General features: G+C 36.2%; 1 protein-coding gene across 1 annotated transcript in view; it reads right to left on the reverse strand.

The window, feature by feature from the left end:
* Window positions 1-552: 552 nt before the first annotated feature.
* The window catches only part of LOC121384371 (ubiquitin thioesterase ZRANB1-like), a 36418-nt gene continuing 20990 nt past the window's right edge, over window positions 553-15980 (reverse strand). The window contains exons 3-8 of the mRNA XM_041514740.1: window positions 15716-15787; window positions 10639-10837; window positions 10000-10118; window positions 9159-9284; window positions 7426-7655; window positions 553-4115 (exon numbers count right to left, since the gene is read on the reverse strand). Of these exons, the coding sequence (XP_041370674.1) occupies window positions 3888-4115; window positions 7426-7655; window positions 9159-9284; window positions 10000-10118; window positions 10639-10837; window positions 15716-15787 (974 nt within the window). The 3' untranslated portion in view covers window positions 553-3887. The remainder of the gene's footprint in view (window positions 4116-7425; window positions 7656-9158; window positions 9285-9999; window positions 10119-10638; window positions 10838-15715; window positions 15788-15980) is intronic.

Consider the following 15980-nt stretch of genomic DNA (forward strand, 5'->3'; position numbering starts at 1 on the left):
TACATCTATTTTAAATATTTTGTATCTTCACATTTATTAATTTATTGGAGCGGTGAGTCAGATATTAAGTTAACAAGAAAGCATTCTCCTGGCTAAATATTCACTAAAACAAAAAAAAGCATTACTTATTTTTGTGCTGGGGTGTCGTTAAACATTCATTCATCCATTCATTTATTCATACTTCTATAGCTGTTTTTAACCTGTAGGTAATGAAAACAAATGCACTATTATATCGCTTACTGATTTTTTTTTTTTTTTTGACTGCATTCATTTCTTTCCCCCAGTACTTTGAGATGAAACCAGCCGCATTAATAAAAAAAAATGCATTTTAGTGTGTGTCTGTTCCACACCAATAATAGCATGACACATTATTTCCCCCAATTTTACAGTATATCCAATATATGAAGAATAAAGCTAATACAATTCAACAGTCCGTCCCATCCTCCTACAAAAGTGTTTTTGTAAATAATATCAGTTTGGTTCGACTTAAAAAAAAAAAAGTAAGTGTTTTGGAAATAACAAAAATATATTATTTTTGTGTGCAATTTAGAAAACAATCAGCTCAGAAATAAATAACTTGTAGTAAATTCCATAGGATGAAAAAATGCGTTCCCTGTGGGACGGACTATAAGTGACCAGTATTAGCAGTAAATATGTATAAAAATACAGTCATACATAATACTCCTGAAGTTGAGAGACAAAACTACAAGATTGACACACTAAATGTTGTTTTCAAATAACCTCTGTACGTATGTTATAACAAAAACTTATAGATTTGTTAAAATGTTATTTTTCACATATGTGCATTAAGGCAGACCAAATAATTGGCAACTACCTTTGGTTAACAACTGTATCGTGCGTGAATGGCAATTAACAATTTGGTAAAAAAAAAAAAAAAATATCAGAAAAATATTCATAAGCATGAGGGAAACAAATATGTGGTTGACATAACCTTGATAATAAAAGATGAATATTGGCACTAGAATATCTCTTTAAGATGTCGTGAGTATTCAATTACAATTCAACAAAAATGGATGCAACACATCAGGTCATGCTTTTACACGACATGTAAAAATATCTTAAAGACGTTCAATGTTACACATTATACGACTTGAAAATATCAAACATGTTTAATTTTATACATTACATGTGACATAAATATGTTTAATGCTATGCATTACATAATATGTAAAATAGTTTGAACATGCTGCACATATTTTACACAATATGCAAACAATATAAAACATGTTTAAAATGTTTTACTCATTTACACAACATGCAAAACGTATTTAACATGTGAAGTTTGACTGGACATGTAAGAGAGAGAGACATTTTGGCACATAATGAAGTACAGGCATTGTAAGGGGCTGACTGACTGAATGTTTTGCCAGGTGTTGAGAAACAATTTGAAAACTAGATGTTCTTAAATACAGTTTCCTGCATTCTATAAATTAAATGCATCATTGTAAAACGTTTCAAGTGTTGGATCAAATGAAATAATTAGTTACAAGGAACAACTGTATGATCCAATCAAATAATTTGCTACAATTGCAATCATAAATATCATGTATATTAATAACAAACAATTTTTCATTTTGAAATGTATTATTTTCAAGTTACTATGCAGGACTGTATTAAGACTTTCAACTTAACTGGTTTGACACCATTGGTAGTGCATTTACATCAATTCTAAAGGGATTTGGCACCTTGCTCCTGTGGAATTGTTTTTTTTAACTTGATGTTCTAAAATACAAGTAAAATTCATCATGGCAAATGCTGACAAAAATGCCAATATTTTATTTTACTTTGTATATAAAATGTAAAAATAACACATATTTTGATTGATGAATATATGTGTAAAACATTGAAGTCCTTGCACCACCCCTTCCCAACATATGACCATGCTTCTGATGCCTATGTAGAGTACTGGTAGATAGTGCCCTTATTATACAATTAGTTTTGTATGTGTGTGTGAGTGCTGATGTAAACAGCACAGTGTTAACTGAATATATGACCATGGTACTTTGGGAAATGAATTATTTAAACAATATGCTAATGACTTGCTATTTCTATTTGCATCACTTTTTGCACACTCAAACCTATGATTTCTGATTTGTCCTTCAAATAAAAACTCTAAATTTTAACAAAATAGTTAATGAACACAATTCTTGCACTGACTTCATTGACACACAATATGTATAATAAAAAAAAGATAAGTTTGTTCCTTGTGAAAGCTAGCAAAGAAAACAATTGTCGCCTGGCAGACAACCACAGTGTAACACAGTCCATTTGATCAATTAGTTGATGTGCCTAATGTTATGTATTCAGAATAAATTTAATTTTCCTAGACTAAATAACCAAAATCATAACTTTTTGTATTATTTCGTCTTCTAAAATGTGCACAAATGGTCAATCATTACATTTAGTCGTCCAACCAGTGCAAAATAACTGATATGACAACTGACATGACATATGTACCATCATGCCCAAAGGAAAATAAAAACTAATGAGACCCCTTTCGGTTAACCAAAAGATCAAGATATAGTTATGTAGTATCTTTTGTCACTCACTCACTCACTCACTCACTCACTCACTCACTCACTCACTCACTCACTCACTCTCACTCTCTCACTCTCTCTCTCTCTCTCTCTCTCTCAGACTGTTACTCAGTATGACAGAAATAGTTGTGGATTAAACAATGTGCTACGAAACTGGTTAAAACATTATTTATTGTGTGTCTATTAATACTCAGTTCAAAACCAGGGGTTTTTTGCATTCTGATCCTACAGCCATTACAAAACTCAATTTACTGACGATCGTATTTCCTCTAATAAGTGCCGGGCCTCCAATAAGTGCTGGGTCTGTAGCACTTTGTCTGTGACCGTTTTGAAAAGAAAAAGCACTCTGGCACTTATTAGAGGAAATACGGTATATATTTTGGGTTAACATATAAGTGGTAACTTAATAATATATGACAGAAGAAAATACACAGTTCTACTTGGATATGCATTTTTCTGACCCGAGCTTAATTTGGTAAATCAATCTGGTAAATCAATCTGGCACAAATTTATGAAAATGTCTAATTGGTTACTCGAGAACAAAATAAGGCAATAAACAATGAAATTAACAACAACAAGCAAGTTACTATCTACCCACGTATATGGTATGTGAAAATGTCTTAATTGGTTACTCAAGAACAAAATAAGGCAATAAACAATAAAATTAACAACAACAAGCCAGTTACTATCTACCCACGTATATGGTATGTCAAAATGTCTCTGTGATGATTTTGTTTCATGGTTTTTCCACAAACATAATTTCAAACCTGAAAATCCAAGGTGACTAAAACGCCACCAAATCAGAAAAAACCCAGGTGAAACTATGGCCTGGAGAAAAATAACCATGACTGCCTAAACGTATGACGAAACCTGCATAGTGTGATTATTTATATTAATGGTTACTGGGTAAATAGTACAGAACAGAATAAAACAAGACTTGTTCTTATGTTCTCAACGTTCAAACTTAAAATGAGTCTGTACTCGAATGGCATGCAATCTGTATAGCATTAAAGTGTAGACTATGTTTAAGCCTGGTGTCATTACTTTTAAATTAAGGTAGTTTTTGTCATTAACTCAAACAAAAATCGAATTCACAACACTTAATGATCAACAATATCAAATAATAACAACATCTGTTTCCAACTGTCCTGAATCTAAGTCATTACCACTCTTTACCCAGAATGTCTTGCAAAAAAAAAAAGAAGACACCCTGATATTACATTAATGGAAGGAATCATTATTATTGGCCTGTCAATTTACCACTGAACGGACATCGTCTACTGTCAACTCTGTGACTACAGATAAATAAGAAAAACAAACAAGGGGACATCACTCCGGGTCACTCTCGCCGTCGCTGGAGAAGTTCTGTGATGACAGGCTGGTCTGGTGGGGTGGGGGGATCACGTGACTCAGCTGTCGGTAGTGGTCAAGCCACTCGTCCACCATCTGTTTGACGAGTAGTGGTCGTTTGCCAAGTTTCTGCAGGGCGACGAGGATTCCTCCCTTGGTGACGCAGCAGTCCAGCCACTCGTTGAGGAGACTGTCTTCTCGACCAACCTGAAACACACACAGTGCAAACTGATGTTAAAAGTCACAGGTTTTTTTTATAGTTTTTTTTTTTATTTAACGACGCACTCAACACATTTTATTTACGGTTTATATGGCGTCAGACATATGGTTAAGGACCACACAGATTTTGAGAGGAAACCCGCTGTCGCCACTACATGGGCTACTCTTTCCGATTAGCAGCAAGGGATCTTTTATTTGCGCTTCCCACAGGCAGGATAGCACAAACCATGGCCTTTGTTGCACTGGTCGGTGCAAGTGGTTTACACCTACCCATTGAGCCTTGCGGAGCACTCACTCAGGGTTTGGAGTCGGTATCTGGATTAAAAATCCCATGCCTCGACTGGGATCCGAACCCAGTACCTACCAGCCTGTAGACCGATGGCCTAACCACGATGCCACCGAGGCTGGTAAAAGTCACAGACCCTGCTTTCAACACGTGAAAATGGACACAAAATCTGGTTAATCTATAAAGATGTAACACATCTGGATAAGGTTACAACAGAGTGAAACAAGAATCTGTGATGTTAAAACATGGAAAATATCCTTAAAGAGTAGATTAGAAGCATGTCTTCATAATCGTTACTTTTCAGAGGTACATGCAATTTTTAAAATATAAAACAATGCATCTCGTGGTATTAGAAACAGCAGGATGACCAGATACACTTGGAACGTACAGCAACTAAATGCAAGTACCGTAATATTAAAAAACAGCTCTAATGGTAAAAAATAGTGTTTAGTCTGTCATTTTAATTACTCGTCAGCTATTGGATGTCAAACATTTGGTAATTCTGCCATGATGTCTTCAAAGAAAACTAGATTTCTCATTCCAGCCAGTACACCACGACTGGTATTTCAAAGCAGGGGTTCTAGAATATTTTGAAAATTCATTTGCCATAGGGCCAGTGGATTTGAAAATTCACTGGCCATGGTGAAAAATTCACTTGCCCAATTTTAACTGTTGATAAAACAAAAAAACAGTAAATTAAAATAATTAACTTTTTAATGTCCATTTTTCGTACTGAGATCATGTTTAATCAATTTGTCAATTTACACAACAGATAGGTTTATTGGGCATGCTTTATGGTTTGTTTAGAAAAATATGCAAATAATTTTCATCAGTTTAGAATAAAGTTACCGTACCTATTAAAATTTTAAAATAATTATTTCCACTAAAACCACGTAAGTTATACAAAAATAATCCATGTTACCGAGATATTACAATTAACAGTATTATTTACTTATGAATGGGAACTCACCCCCCACCCACCCCCTCAAAAAAAAAAAAAAAAGAGAGAAAAGAAACAAGAACCTTTATTAGCATAAAGTGTACATGTATTGCAGTTTAAAGTGCTGTGCCAGACCATACACTAAAATTTCAAATTCCACAATTAAATGCTTTCTTAATTCATTGCAATAATATTTTACACCGATATGTAAATCAATAATTACGAAAATGCCCCATAAAAGTATTAAAACATCACTCCCATAGAACACTGCCGGAAACGACCGAGTAAAATTCTCAGTAAAAACATTTGCCTGTAAATAGCCTTGACGTCACGAAGGGAACGCACTTCACAGAAACCTACCACGAGATGACTTCCAGCGCAAGCGAAAGTGGGACCGACAGCGACTGCCAAGCTTGATCATGCGATTCTTCTTTCGATGATGAATAGTGTACTAATGACGACTAGACTAATATTTGTGCAACACAACAAATAATGCCTTATCAGTTTGAACAGATGATGATGAAAACGGTCGTGAAGACAGCTTACCACTAATTTACAACTTTTATTCTTGTTTTGTTCTTTAGCTTTTCGTGCGAATTATTTTGCTACACTGTATGTTCTAATACTTGTGATGTAGTAGAAAAGACGATAAATAACTCTTGCATTCTACGAGTCAAGTGGACCCGATATCGGTAATTTTAAGAAAGAAAAAATAAAAACGACATGCCGTTTAACCATAATAAACACAAAAGAAGCAATGAACAATGGCGCTGACTATCGAAATGGAAAATATACCAGTATATAATTTGTTTACATTTTTTTTTTTTTTTTTCTAATCATATTAAATAATATCTTGATTGATATAGCTCAATACATCATACATCTGGCACAGCACTTTAAGGCTTACTCTCCACCCCCCCCCCCCCTCCAACATACACACACCATATTAGTAATTTTTTAATTTGGGTACTTTGTTAAATTTATCTATTTCATGATACTGTGTTCCTAAGCTTTTTAAAAAACCTTTTTGCAATTTATGTCATATTTTATAAATTAAATTAATAATTTACACATTTAAAGTATTTGTAAATAGTGACATGCAACCTTTAAAACTAATAAAAGACCGGTTACCATTTTGCATGTTATTAGTATTAGAGTAACAAATCTTTGGATTCCAGTGTAAAAAAAAAATGGCGGAAAAAAATGAACTTTTGTTTTGCCAATGTTTACACTTTATAACTTTAATCAAGTTACATCAGTAGGTATACTGATGTCATGGATGGGTCAGAGATTACTGGTGGCCAACTATTTGTTAGTGAAATAGTGCATGTGATTGCAAATCGAAAGAAGTGACTTGTAGATCTTTCTTTTCTTTTTGTATGATCGTAGGAGGTAGCGTTGTAGATTTTGTTTTTGGTTTTTTGGGGGTTTTTTTACCACTTGCCATCGGGATTGCACAAAGTAACCGTTACTGGCCCGAATCCAAAAAAACACTGGCCTCGGGCATCGGGCCACCGTATTCTAGAAGGCCTGATCAAAGGCCGTGGTATATACTACCCTGTCTGTGGGATGGTGCATAAAAAAGATCCCTTGCTGCTGATCGAAAAGTAGCCCATGAAGTGGCGACAGCGGGCTTCCTCTCTCAATATCTGTGTGGTCCTTAACCGTATGTCTGATGCCATATAACCGTAAATAAAATGTGTTGAGTGCATCGTTAAATAAAACATTTCCTTCAAAGAAAACTAGCTACATTTTTCTATGAGCAACAAGGGATCTTTCATACGCACTTTATGACAGAAAGGTCAGCACATACCATGGCCTTTCATAAACAAGTTGTTGGGGCATTGGTTGGGATGAGAAAAAACTAATCACAGAATGGGTCCACTGAGAGGATTCGATCCTTCAACCACGGCAAGCACTTTACCAACTGAGCTAGATCATGCCCACATTTAGAAGAAAAAAAAAAATTATATATATATATCTGGCTAATACATGAACTGTTCAAGCAATAAGGTAATACATTTATATACCAAAATTATGAAGAAACACACTTAAAAACCCAATCCACATACCTCTGACCCTGTTAGAAAATGAACAGGTAATCTTTTGCCTTCACTGTCAACTAAAGGGAGGTAAGCCGTTTGACCATCATCATTTGAATCGATATCTGCACCAGCTCCAATAGTGTCATCAGTGTCCGTTTCCATGGGAACGAGGGCAGAAAAATGACCACGGGTGTATCCAAGGGCTATTGGTGTTTTCCAGCAAAAACTCTGCTCCCACAACAGAGGCAAATACACACCTGCAACAAGAGGAAAATACTTCATGTGGATGCTCAACCATCATCTGTCCAGACTTGGCCCGTGACAGATATGCCTGAAACCTTAGTGCTACATGGGCATGTTAAAGATACTCTCTCTCTCTCGCAACCATCAGATTACTCCTTACGTGGTGATGAAACTGTGACACATATATGGTTTTGTGTGCTGTGAAATATAACTTACTATCTTGAGATTAGCTCTCCAAACTGCATTGCAATTCATAAAGATACACATGGTAAACATTACAAGAATTCTGTGTAATTAAATGTCTTGCTTTATTCAGTGTTACTCATAGCTGCATTCATAGATGTCCAGTCAATATATTAAAATATTTCTAATATAAACTCATGATTTAGTTTTAAAAAACCCCATAATTTTAAAACTAAACTTTAAAAAAAGGAATTTAATATACATTGAGATTCATAGATGGAACTATAAACTAACTTTCAGTGATATAGGATTTACAGTTTGTGAATAATGGACCTAAATGCAAAAATTTAACATTAAGATAAATGCTGAAGTACTTTAATTATTTTTAAAATTTTAACAAGCATGGAGATGAACATACATAGGTGCATCTATAAACCAAGTTTCATTGGTGTAAAACTTATAATTTATGAGAAATGGAGCTAAATGCAAAAGTTGATGCTGTTGCAGGAAAAGTAATATCCATATCTTTCTCCTTTTGACTTCATAAAAGCAAGAAAATATTTAATCAGTGAATTTGATCTAATAACAATTATATATAAACGGCAATAACCATTCTCAGGGCTTCTATAATTTTTTTATAAAATCTACTAGCCATGGGATCAGTAATTTTAATCATTTACTAGCCATGATTAAACAAATCCACTAGCCCTACTTTACTTCTTTAAAGTATATACAATTTTACTAATGGTAATAATCGGATATGTCACCTAAAGACGGAGGTAGAGCTTACTCTATAAGAACACCAACAGGGGGTTAGGTAGTGGGGTCAGGATATTCATATTTACAAAATAGGACTAATATGCAGCATTTGATAACTTTTTTCACTAGCCATCGGACATTTCAATAGCAGTTATTTACTAGCCCAACACTGAATATCACTAGCGACCTGACTGGGGCTACCATAATCTAGAAGCCCTGCATTCTCTACAAAAAACATATTACCCACCACCCTCCTCCACTCAACACACAATGCTTTAAACTATGATGATTCTCACACAACTGTATTTAAATTTCAGACATGAAAATAATCATAGAGAAAAAAAAAAAATCCAGATAATTTTGCTGGATTTTAAAAAGTAGGTGGGGGGGGGAATAGTGAGGGTTTTTTCTTAAATAACAAGAACAGAAACAGTTTACATGTGGCACTAAAACTCATGTTTTCAATTCTGTAATCTGAAAAGTTAAATGAAATATTCTGTTGAGGACATGTTTGATTATTATTTCCTAATCGGTAATCATCACAAATCACACTAGGTGAAAAATAAAATACACACCCTCAAATTTTGCAAAGCCTATTGTTTCTCCTCTAAAGCTCTTGATATATTTCACTCCATACACAATGATTGGACGGCGAAGAATGTGCGAAAGAGCAAAGATATGTGTTTGTTCCAGTGAGGCTCCTGCAAAAAGAAATAAATATTAAGAAATGTCTTTTTTCAATTTCATGTTTGTCTACAATTATAACTTTTACATGATAACATTTCAAAGTCGAATATGGAAAAAAGAAAGCTATTATCTGTAACTAAAAAGGAAAAATACAGTGATTGTCAATGAAAACAAATTATTTTAAAGGTTGACCTTTTTATTATATGTATAGAGATATAATTATTTTGCGTGCAGCAAAGAAATTAGCACCTTGGTAAAACTAAAGACAGAATGAGTTCAGTAAATGCTAAACCAGTGTTAAACTGTTAAACATGTAAGTACAAGGTAAAACAAACTTACTGACTTAACTCATAATTTTTTTTAGAAGTCTGGATTTTTATTCTTATACAACAGCATTTGAGTCCAGGGTCCAATTTTACAAAACAACTGTAAGCCTAGTTTAGCATATAAATGTACAAGGAAAAACTAATTCTGACAATTATAAACTGTAGAAATAATATATAGTTCTGAATATGCTTAAATCATTTGCTTTCATCTAGAGCTACCATGTAATTTTCTCTGTGAAATGGATACCAAACACATGTGAAAGTAACCGTACAGTGTTTTGTGAAATTGGCTCCAGATTCTTTGAGACCAGACACTACATAAGTTTTAACGGCCCGAGTCGTGATTACTGTACCTGGCTGACTGGCAAGTTTTAGTTATCTGAGTAGTGATTTCTATACATACCTGGCTGACTGGCAAGAGACAAGAGTAGTTCCCAGTCACGCTGCCACTGACTTTCATCCAGTGAGAAGTGGAGAGACTTTGCCTGCATGGACTCATATTCTTTCCAGCGTGGGTAAAATCTGGAAACCATACATAGGTAACTGAGAAATTGTATTTAAAATATTTAAAACAATCTGTCAGAGAGGTATTCTGAATACTGCACATCTGGTGTGACTTTAAGGAGCTGATGTTGTCTTTAAAATATTTAATACTATGATAGCTCTTTAACTGGATGCCTATGTACTAAATGTGAATTTGCTAATACAGTGAAAACTGAAACTCCTCTAAACCGGACACGCTAGAGACCAAGTAAAAAGTCCGGTTTTAAGAGGTATCCGATTTACAGAGGTTCTTTTCTGCACAGATATTTAAAAAGGGACGATGTAAAACGTCCGGTTTTGTGGAAATTCCAATTTACAGAGAGTCCTGTTTTGAGAGGTTTTACTGTACTAGTACTAAGCATATTAAAATAAAGTGGTTTAATCTATAATAATTCAATTTTTTTATACATTATATAATTGTGGGGGAAACAAACCCCATAACACCCCAAGCCCCAGATTAATTATAAAGAAAACAGTAAACAATTATTACAAATCTTACGTCATAGCCCCCTCACTCAGGCTGTCTGCCATTGCTCGCCTCAGTCCATTGTCTATATCAAAGATTCCCCAGGTGGCCTGTAGCACCGAGTCCAGCAGACAGTCTCCGGCTGTCCGGTTCCATAGCGGGTAAAGTCGGCTGCCGAGACGATCACAGATTTCTAAACTCCAGTTCACAATGTTTTCCTCTACTTCTAACTCTGAAATAGAAATTTGAGATGTTTTCGATGTTTAAAATCGGAAAGTTATATTTTATCATTTTATACTACAAATCAATGTCCATGGTAAGTCTTTTTAATGAATCAATCTTTTTATTCAAAGCACATTAATTTTAGGCCTTTGGCTCATGTTACAAATAATGTATTATGAACACATTTTTCATTGTATAATGCACACGAGAAAAAATCCCCAGATAGCTTCAGTGTATGCCCAGGACAGCGTGTTTGAACCTTAATTGGATATAAGCACGAAAATAAGTTGAAATGAAAGTGAAAAATTACATATTTTTATATATAAATACTCATTTACAAAATGCATATTTTTCTGAATAATTTAGCATTGCTGCCAATGTACTGTTCTGTCAGTGGGAAAAGAAGAAGTTTGTTTTGTTTAACAACACCACTAGAGCACATTGATATATACTCTTCAAAAGAAGAAACGCAAAACCACATTGTCGTAACATTTGGAGAATTGATTTAATTATTGAATGGTGAGTCCGATAATTACCAAATGTTGCAGGATTGTTCACAATTCACTCTAGTCCATTGTGAGTAAGTGATAGGACACACCACCAAGGTCAAGGTCATCTGGAGTCAATACCGGGTGTGGCCTCCGCGTGTGTTGACAACTGCCTGGCACCGCCTGCCCATTGAAGCAACCAGAGTACGGATGACGTCCCGGGGGATGGTGGCCCACTCGGCCTGCAAGGCTGCTGCCAGCTCGGGCAGGGTCTGGGGCTGTGGTTGTCGCTGTCGGAGGCATCGGTCCAACTCGTCCCATAGATGCTCAATTGGGTTCAAATCCGATGATGTCGATGGCCAAGGAAGGACATTAATGTTGTTGTTCTGTAGGAAAGCCGTTGTGAGACGTGCTGTGTGAGGCCTGGCATTGTCATGTTGGAACACTGCGTTGGCGTTGGCCATAACTGGAACGATGTGTGGCCGGAGGATCTGGTCAATGTAGCCCTGTGCATTCAGGTTGCCCTGCACGTGGACCAGGTCAGTTCTGCCAGTGTGTGAGATGGCTGCCCACACCATGACACTACCCCCGTCGAATCTGTCCACTTCCTGCACGCAGTTTGCCGCATAACGTTCACCACGACGCCTATACACGCGACATCTTCCATCATGACGTCGGAGCAGAAATCGGGACTCGTCACTGAACCACACCTGTCTCCATCGCAGTTGAGGCCATTGTCGATGAATCTGGCACCACTGCAGTCGGAGTCGACGGTGTTGTGGTGTTAAGATGACACCTCGAACTGGACGTCTGGCACGAATTCCTACCTCACGTAGGCGGTTCCGTACGGTCTGGTCGGATATCCTGCGCAAACCTGGTATTGCCGCGGCTGTGGAGGTGGCAGTAGTCAATCGTTCCCGAAGGTGGCGTACCCGGATGTAGCGGTCCTGCCCGGGGGTAGTGACCCGTGGTCGACCGGATCTAGGGAGGTCACGTGTTGATCCATGTTGCTGGTAACGGTCCCACAGTCTGGAGATGGTGCTTGGGGACACATGGAATGCCCTGGCAACGGCCGTTCTGGATTCGCCTGCGTCTAGTCAGCCGATGGCATTGTTTCTTTGCGGTTCACTGAGACGTGGCATATCCTGGATTGTCAACTGTCGGCCAGATACAGAGGCCAGGCAAGCGAACACCCTGCACTTTTATACTGTCGGTGTTCATGTTGCACGTGCAGACAACGCACGTGCAGGGGTGACATGGTTTGCACGTGGCTGCGTTTTTGCGAATATTCACATTTTGGAACTTTATTGTACAGTAGCTGCGTTTTATCGAATGTAACCGTGGGAATGTGTTTGGGACATGCAATGACCTTATATTCACAAAGCATGAACCGGTAGGAAACATAAAATCGGAGTTATAACCCATTTGTACCCTTTTGCGTTTCTTTTTTTGAAGAGTATATTAATCATCGGCTATTGGATGTCAAACATAAATTTTGGTAATTCTGACTCATAGTCTAGAGATGAAACCCGCGGCATTTTCTTAATGCAGAAAGGGATCTTTTATACGCACTTTCCCACAGACAGGAAAGCACATACCACGGCCCTTGACCAGTTGTGGTGCACTGGTTGGAGCAAGAAAACCCCCAATCAGTTGAACGGATCTACTGAGGTGGTTCGATCCTGTGATGTAAGCACCTCAAGCAAGTGCTCAACCAACTGCGCTAAACCCGCCCATCTGTGGGAAGTGCACAATATGAATAGCCTATGTAACAGTAGTGTGTTTCTTTTCCAACTCATACGAGTCTTCACTAAGGGTCCGTTCACACCAGAAGCGCGCGGATACGGCGACGAAAACCGCCATGGTTTCCGCACCGCTACGGGTTTACACTGCCGCGGAATGTTCGCGTGAAAACCGTGCCGCGGTTCAAAATAATAGTCACGTGTTCATATTGAATTGTGGAAGGTTTGGCGTGTGTACCTGGATTTTTTTTCTAGGGCAAGAAAAGAAATGCGAATGAAGCCATATAGAGGGATTTGAGGGCCTTCAATCCCCTCAACACCCCCACCCCCATATTAAAGTAATTATTTGCTTTTGGGCCGATACCCATAAATTCACATGTTGGTACCATTTTGACAGGCAGGGCTCACTATATTAAAGGGACATTCCTGAGTTTGCTGCATTGTAAGATGTTTCCAACTAATAGAACATTTCTACGATTAAACTTACATATTAAATATATTTTCTTGTTTAGAATATCAGTGTCTGTATATTCAATGTGTTTCTGGTCATCTTAATATTTGTAAGAAGCCCAAACTGGATTTTGTCTTCAAATAATTTCGTACGTACGAAAACTATAATAATTAGAAAATAAAATGAAATTTAACCTAGTACAAATATTAGAATGATCAGAAACATGTTTAATAAACAGCCACTAATATTTTATATAGAAAAATATATTTGATATGTAATTACAATCGTTAAAAAATCTGTTAGTCGATAACATCTTAAAAATTGCAGCAAACTCAGGAATGTCCCTTTAATGGGACCATAGGAATATCATTACCAAATGTTTGACATCCAATAACCGATGATTAATTAATCAATGTGCTCTAGTGGTATTGTTAAACAAAACAAACTTCATTTTTAGGAATATCAATGAATGAAAATCACTTTGCATTTGGATTATTAGCGATATACTCAACTTTCACAGGTTTTGGGCAAACCTAGGTATTTGGTAGCAAGAAAATCTCAAAACCACTTTCTGCCATTTTCCTAAAAACTTATATTTTTACCGCACAGATTGATTATTCTGCCTAAATATACTGTTAACAAAGGTAACTAAACAAACCTGCCATGGTATCTCAGAATGGGTTTGCCACTGAAAGCACCCGAATATTCCATATGAATCCTGAGATATTAATTTTTAACATTTTGTCACCATAAAACGCTCTTCTTTTTTTTGCAACAAAATAGCCGTTGCCATGGAACTCTTTGAGAAATATTTTAATAAATGGTATTTAAAAAATCAACATTTGCACTGGTCATAATTTCCATTTTCTTTTTTTTTTCTAGCTGTAGGCCTACATACCTTTTTTTTTTTATAAGAAAAACTTTAACAAAAGAAAACCACGTAATTTTACCCCCAAAACATATTTTCCCCCACAAAAGATAAAAATACTACTTGGGATTGATCTATATGTTTTTCCGGTATCTTATTTATTTATTTATTACACAGGTGGAAAGAGTACACACATAACATTTTATCTGGGGTGAATGTAGTTAAAATAAGTATATATATTAACCGGCACATTCCCTGAAACACATTTAAAAGACTATTATATAAAATTAATAAATAAATAAGCAATAATTTGTTCACCTATAATATAAAATCTTTGAACTGTTTCACTCCCAAATTTGTTTTTAACATAATTTCTTTTGTAATTGTCCATTCACGTGTAAAGTATTAGGTGATATATCAAGTATTCACATTTATATTCATATTTGTGTTTGAATTTCTTTCAAACCAGTTCAAAATGGACAAGAACATAGCGTGGGTTTCCGCACTCAAATTAGTCGATGAGTGATTCCAGCGGAAAATGTTTTCCGTTCAAAGAATTTACCTCGCGGTTTTGGTATGAACAGTTAAATGCAATGACGTAGTGAGCGATTATTTCAGCAGCGACCACGCGGAAAACCGCCTCGTTTTGCGGTTTTGGTGTGAACAGGCCATAAGTAATACAATTTTATTTTTCTAATATAATTTTTTTTTAAAAAGGGCCCACCAAATATATTTGAAAAGGGGTGGGGGGCACTGTTAGTGTGAAGGTCTGGGGGATTAAAATACATATTTCAAACCTATTTCAGGTGTTAAAATAGGGTATTTCCAGCTTTCTGAGCACTTTACTAAGTGGGGAACAATGGCCCCTGCACCTCCCCTCCCCACTTCCACATCTGCTGAAGTAATATATAAAGAATACTACATGAGTGGCCATTAGATAACATTTATATTACAAGCTGTTTAAAAATGTATCCAACAAGTGAAAGAGAGTTGGATATGTTTTTACACGAGTTGTAAGATAAATGGTATCTAACGGACACGAATCTAGTATTCTATTTCTTACATACCTTCAGAAAACCTATGTACAGTTCTAGCATTTAGTTAACTTGTGCATCACAGACAAGTCAATTTCTGGTTAACTTGTATGTCACAGAGTGATCAATTCTATCATGCTTTTTTTTCAATGGATAATATGGCACTGGTTACCCGGTCATCACCTAGGAGCAGCCAGTCGTATGACTTTCAAACGCTACCGCACTTTTGTGTGTTAACACTGTGTTATCAAAAATAACAAATGATGTTCTCATCAATGGGTGTATAAGAAATTCAATGTACTCACCATTCTGTACCTCCCTGTCCAATAATTCATCAAAAAGTTGACCGTGAACATGTCTAGGTAGATCTTCAATATCTGAAACATAAATCAATTTGATCCATAGTGTACAAAATATTTCTTTACCCATCTAAGTTATACCACAGAGGTAAATATATTTAAAAACAGACACCATTTTGCACTGAAGATGCATATTTCTGTGTTATATCTAGAAATAGAATCAGGGAAAATTAATACAGGTTTGCATTTTCTGTTTTTCTTTTTTTTTAGG

Source organism: Gigantopelta aegis, chromosome 10 (assembly GCF_016097555.1).
Source record: "Gigantopelta aegis isolate Gae_Host chromosome 10, Gae_host_genome, whole genome shotgun sequence".
NCBI lineage: Eukaryota > Metazoa > Mollusca > Gastropoda > Neomphalida > Peltospiridae > Gigantopelta > Gigantopelta aegis.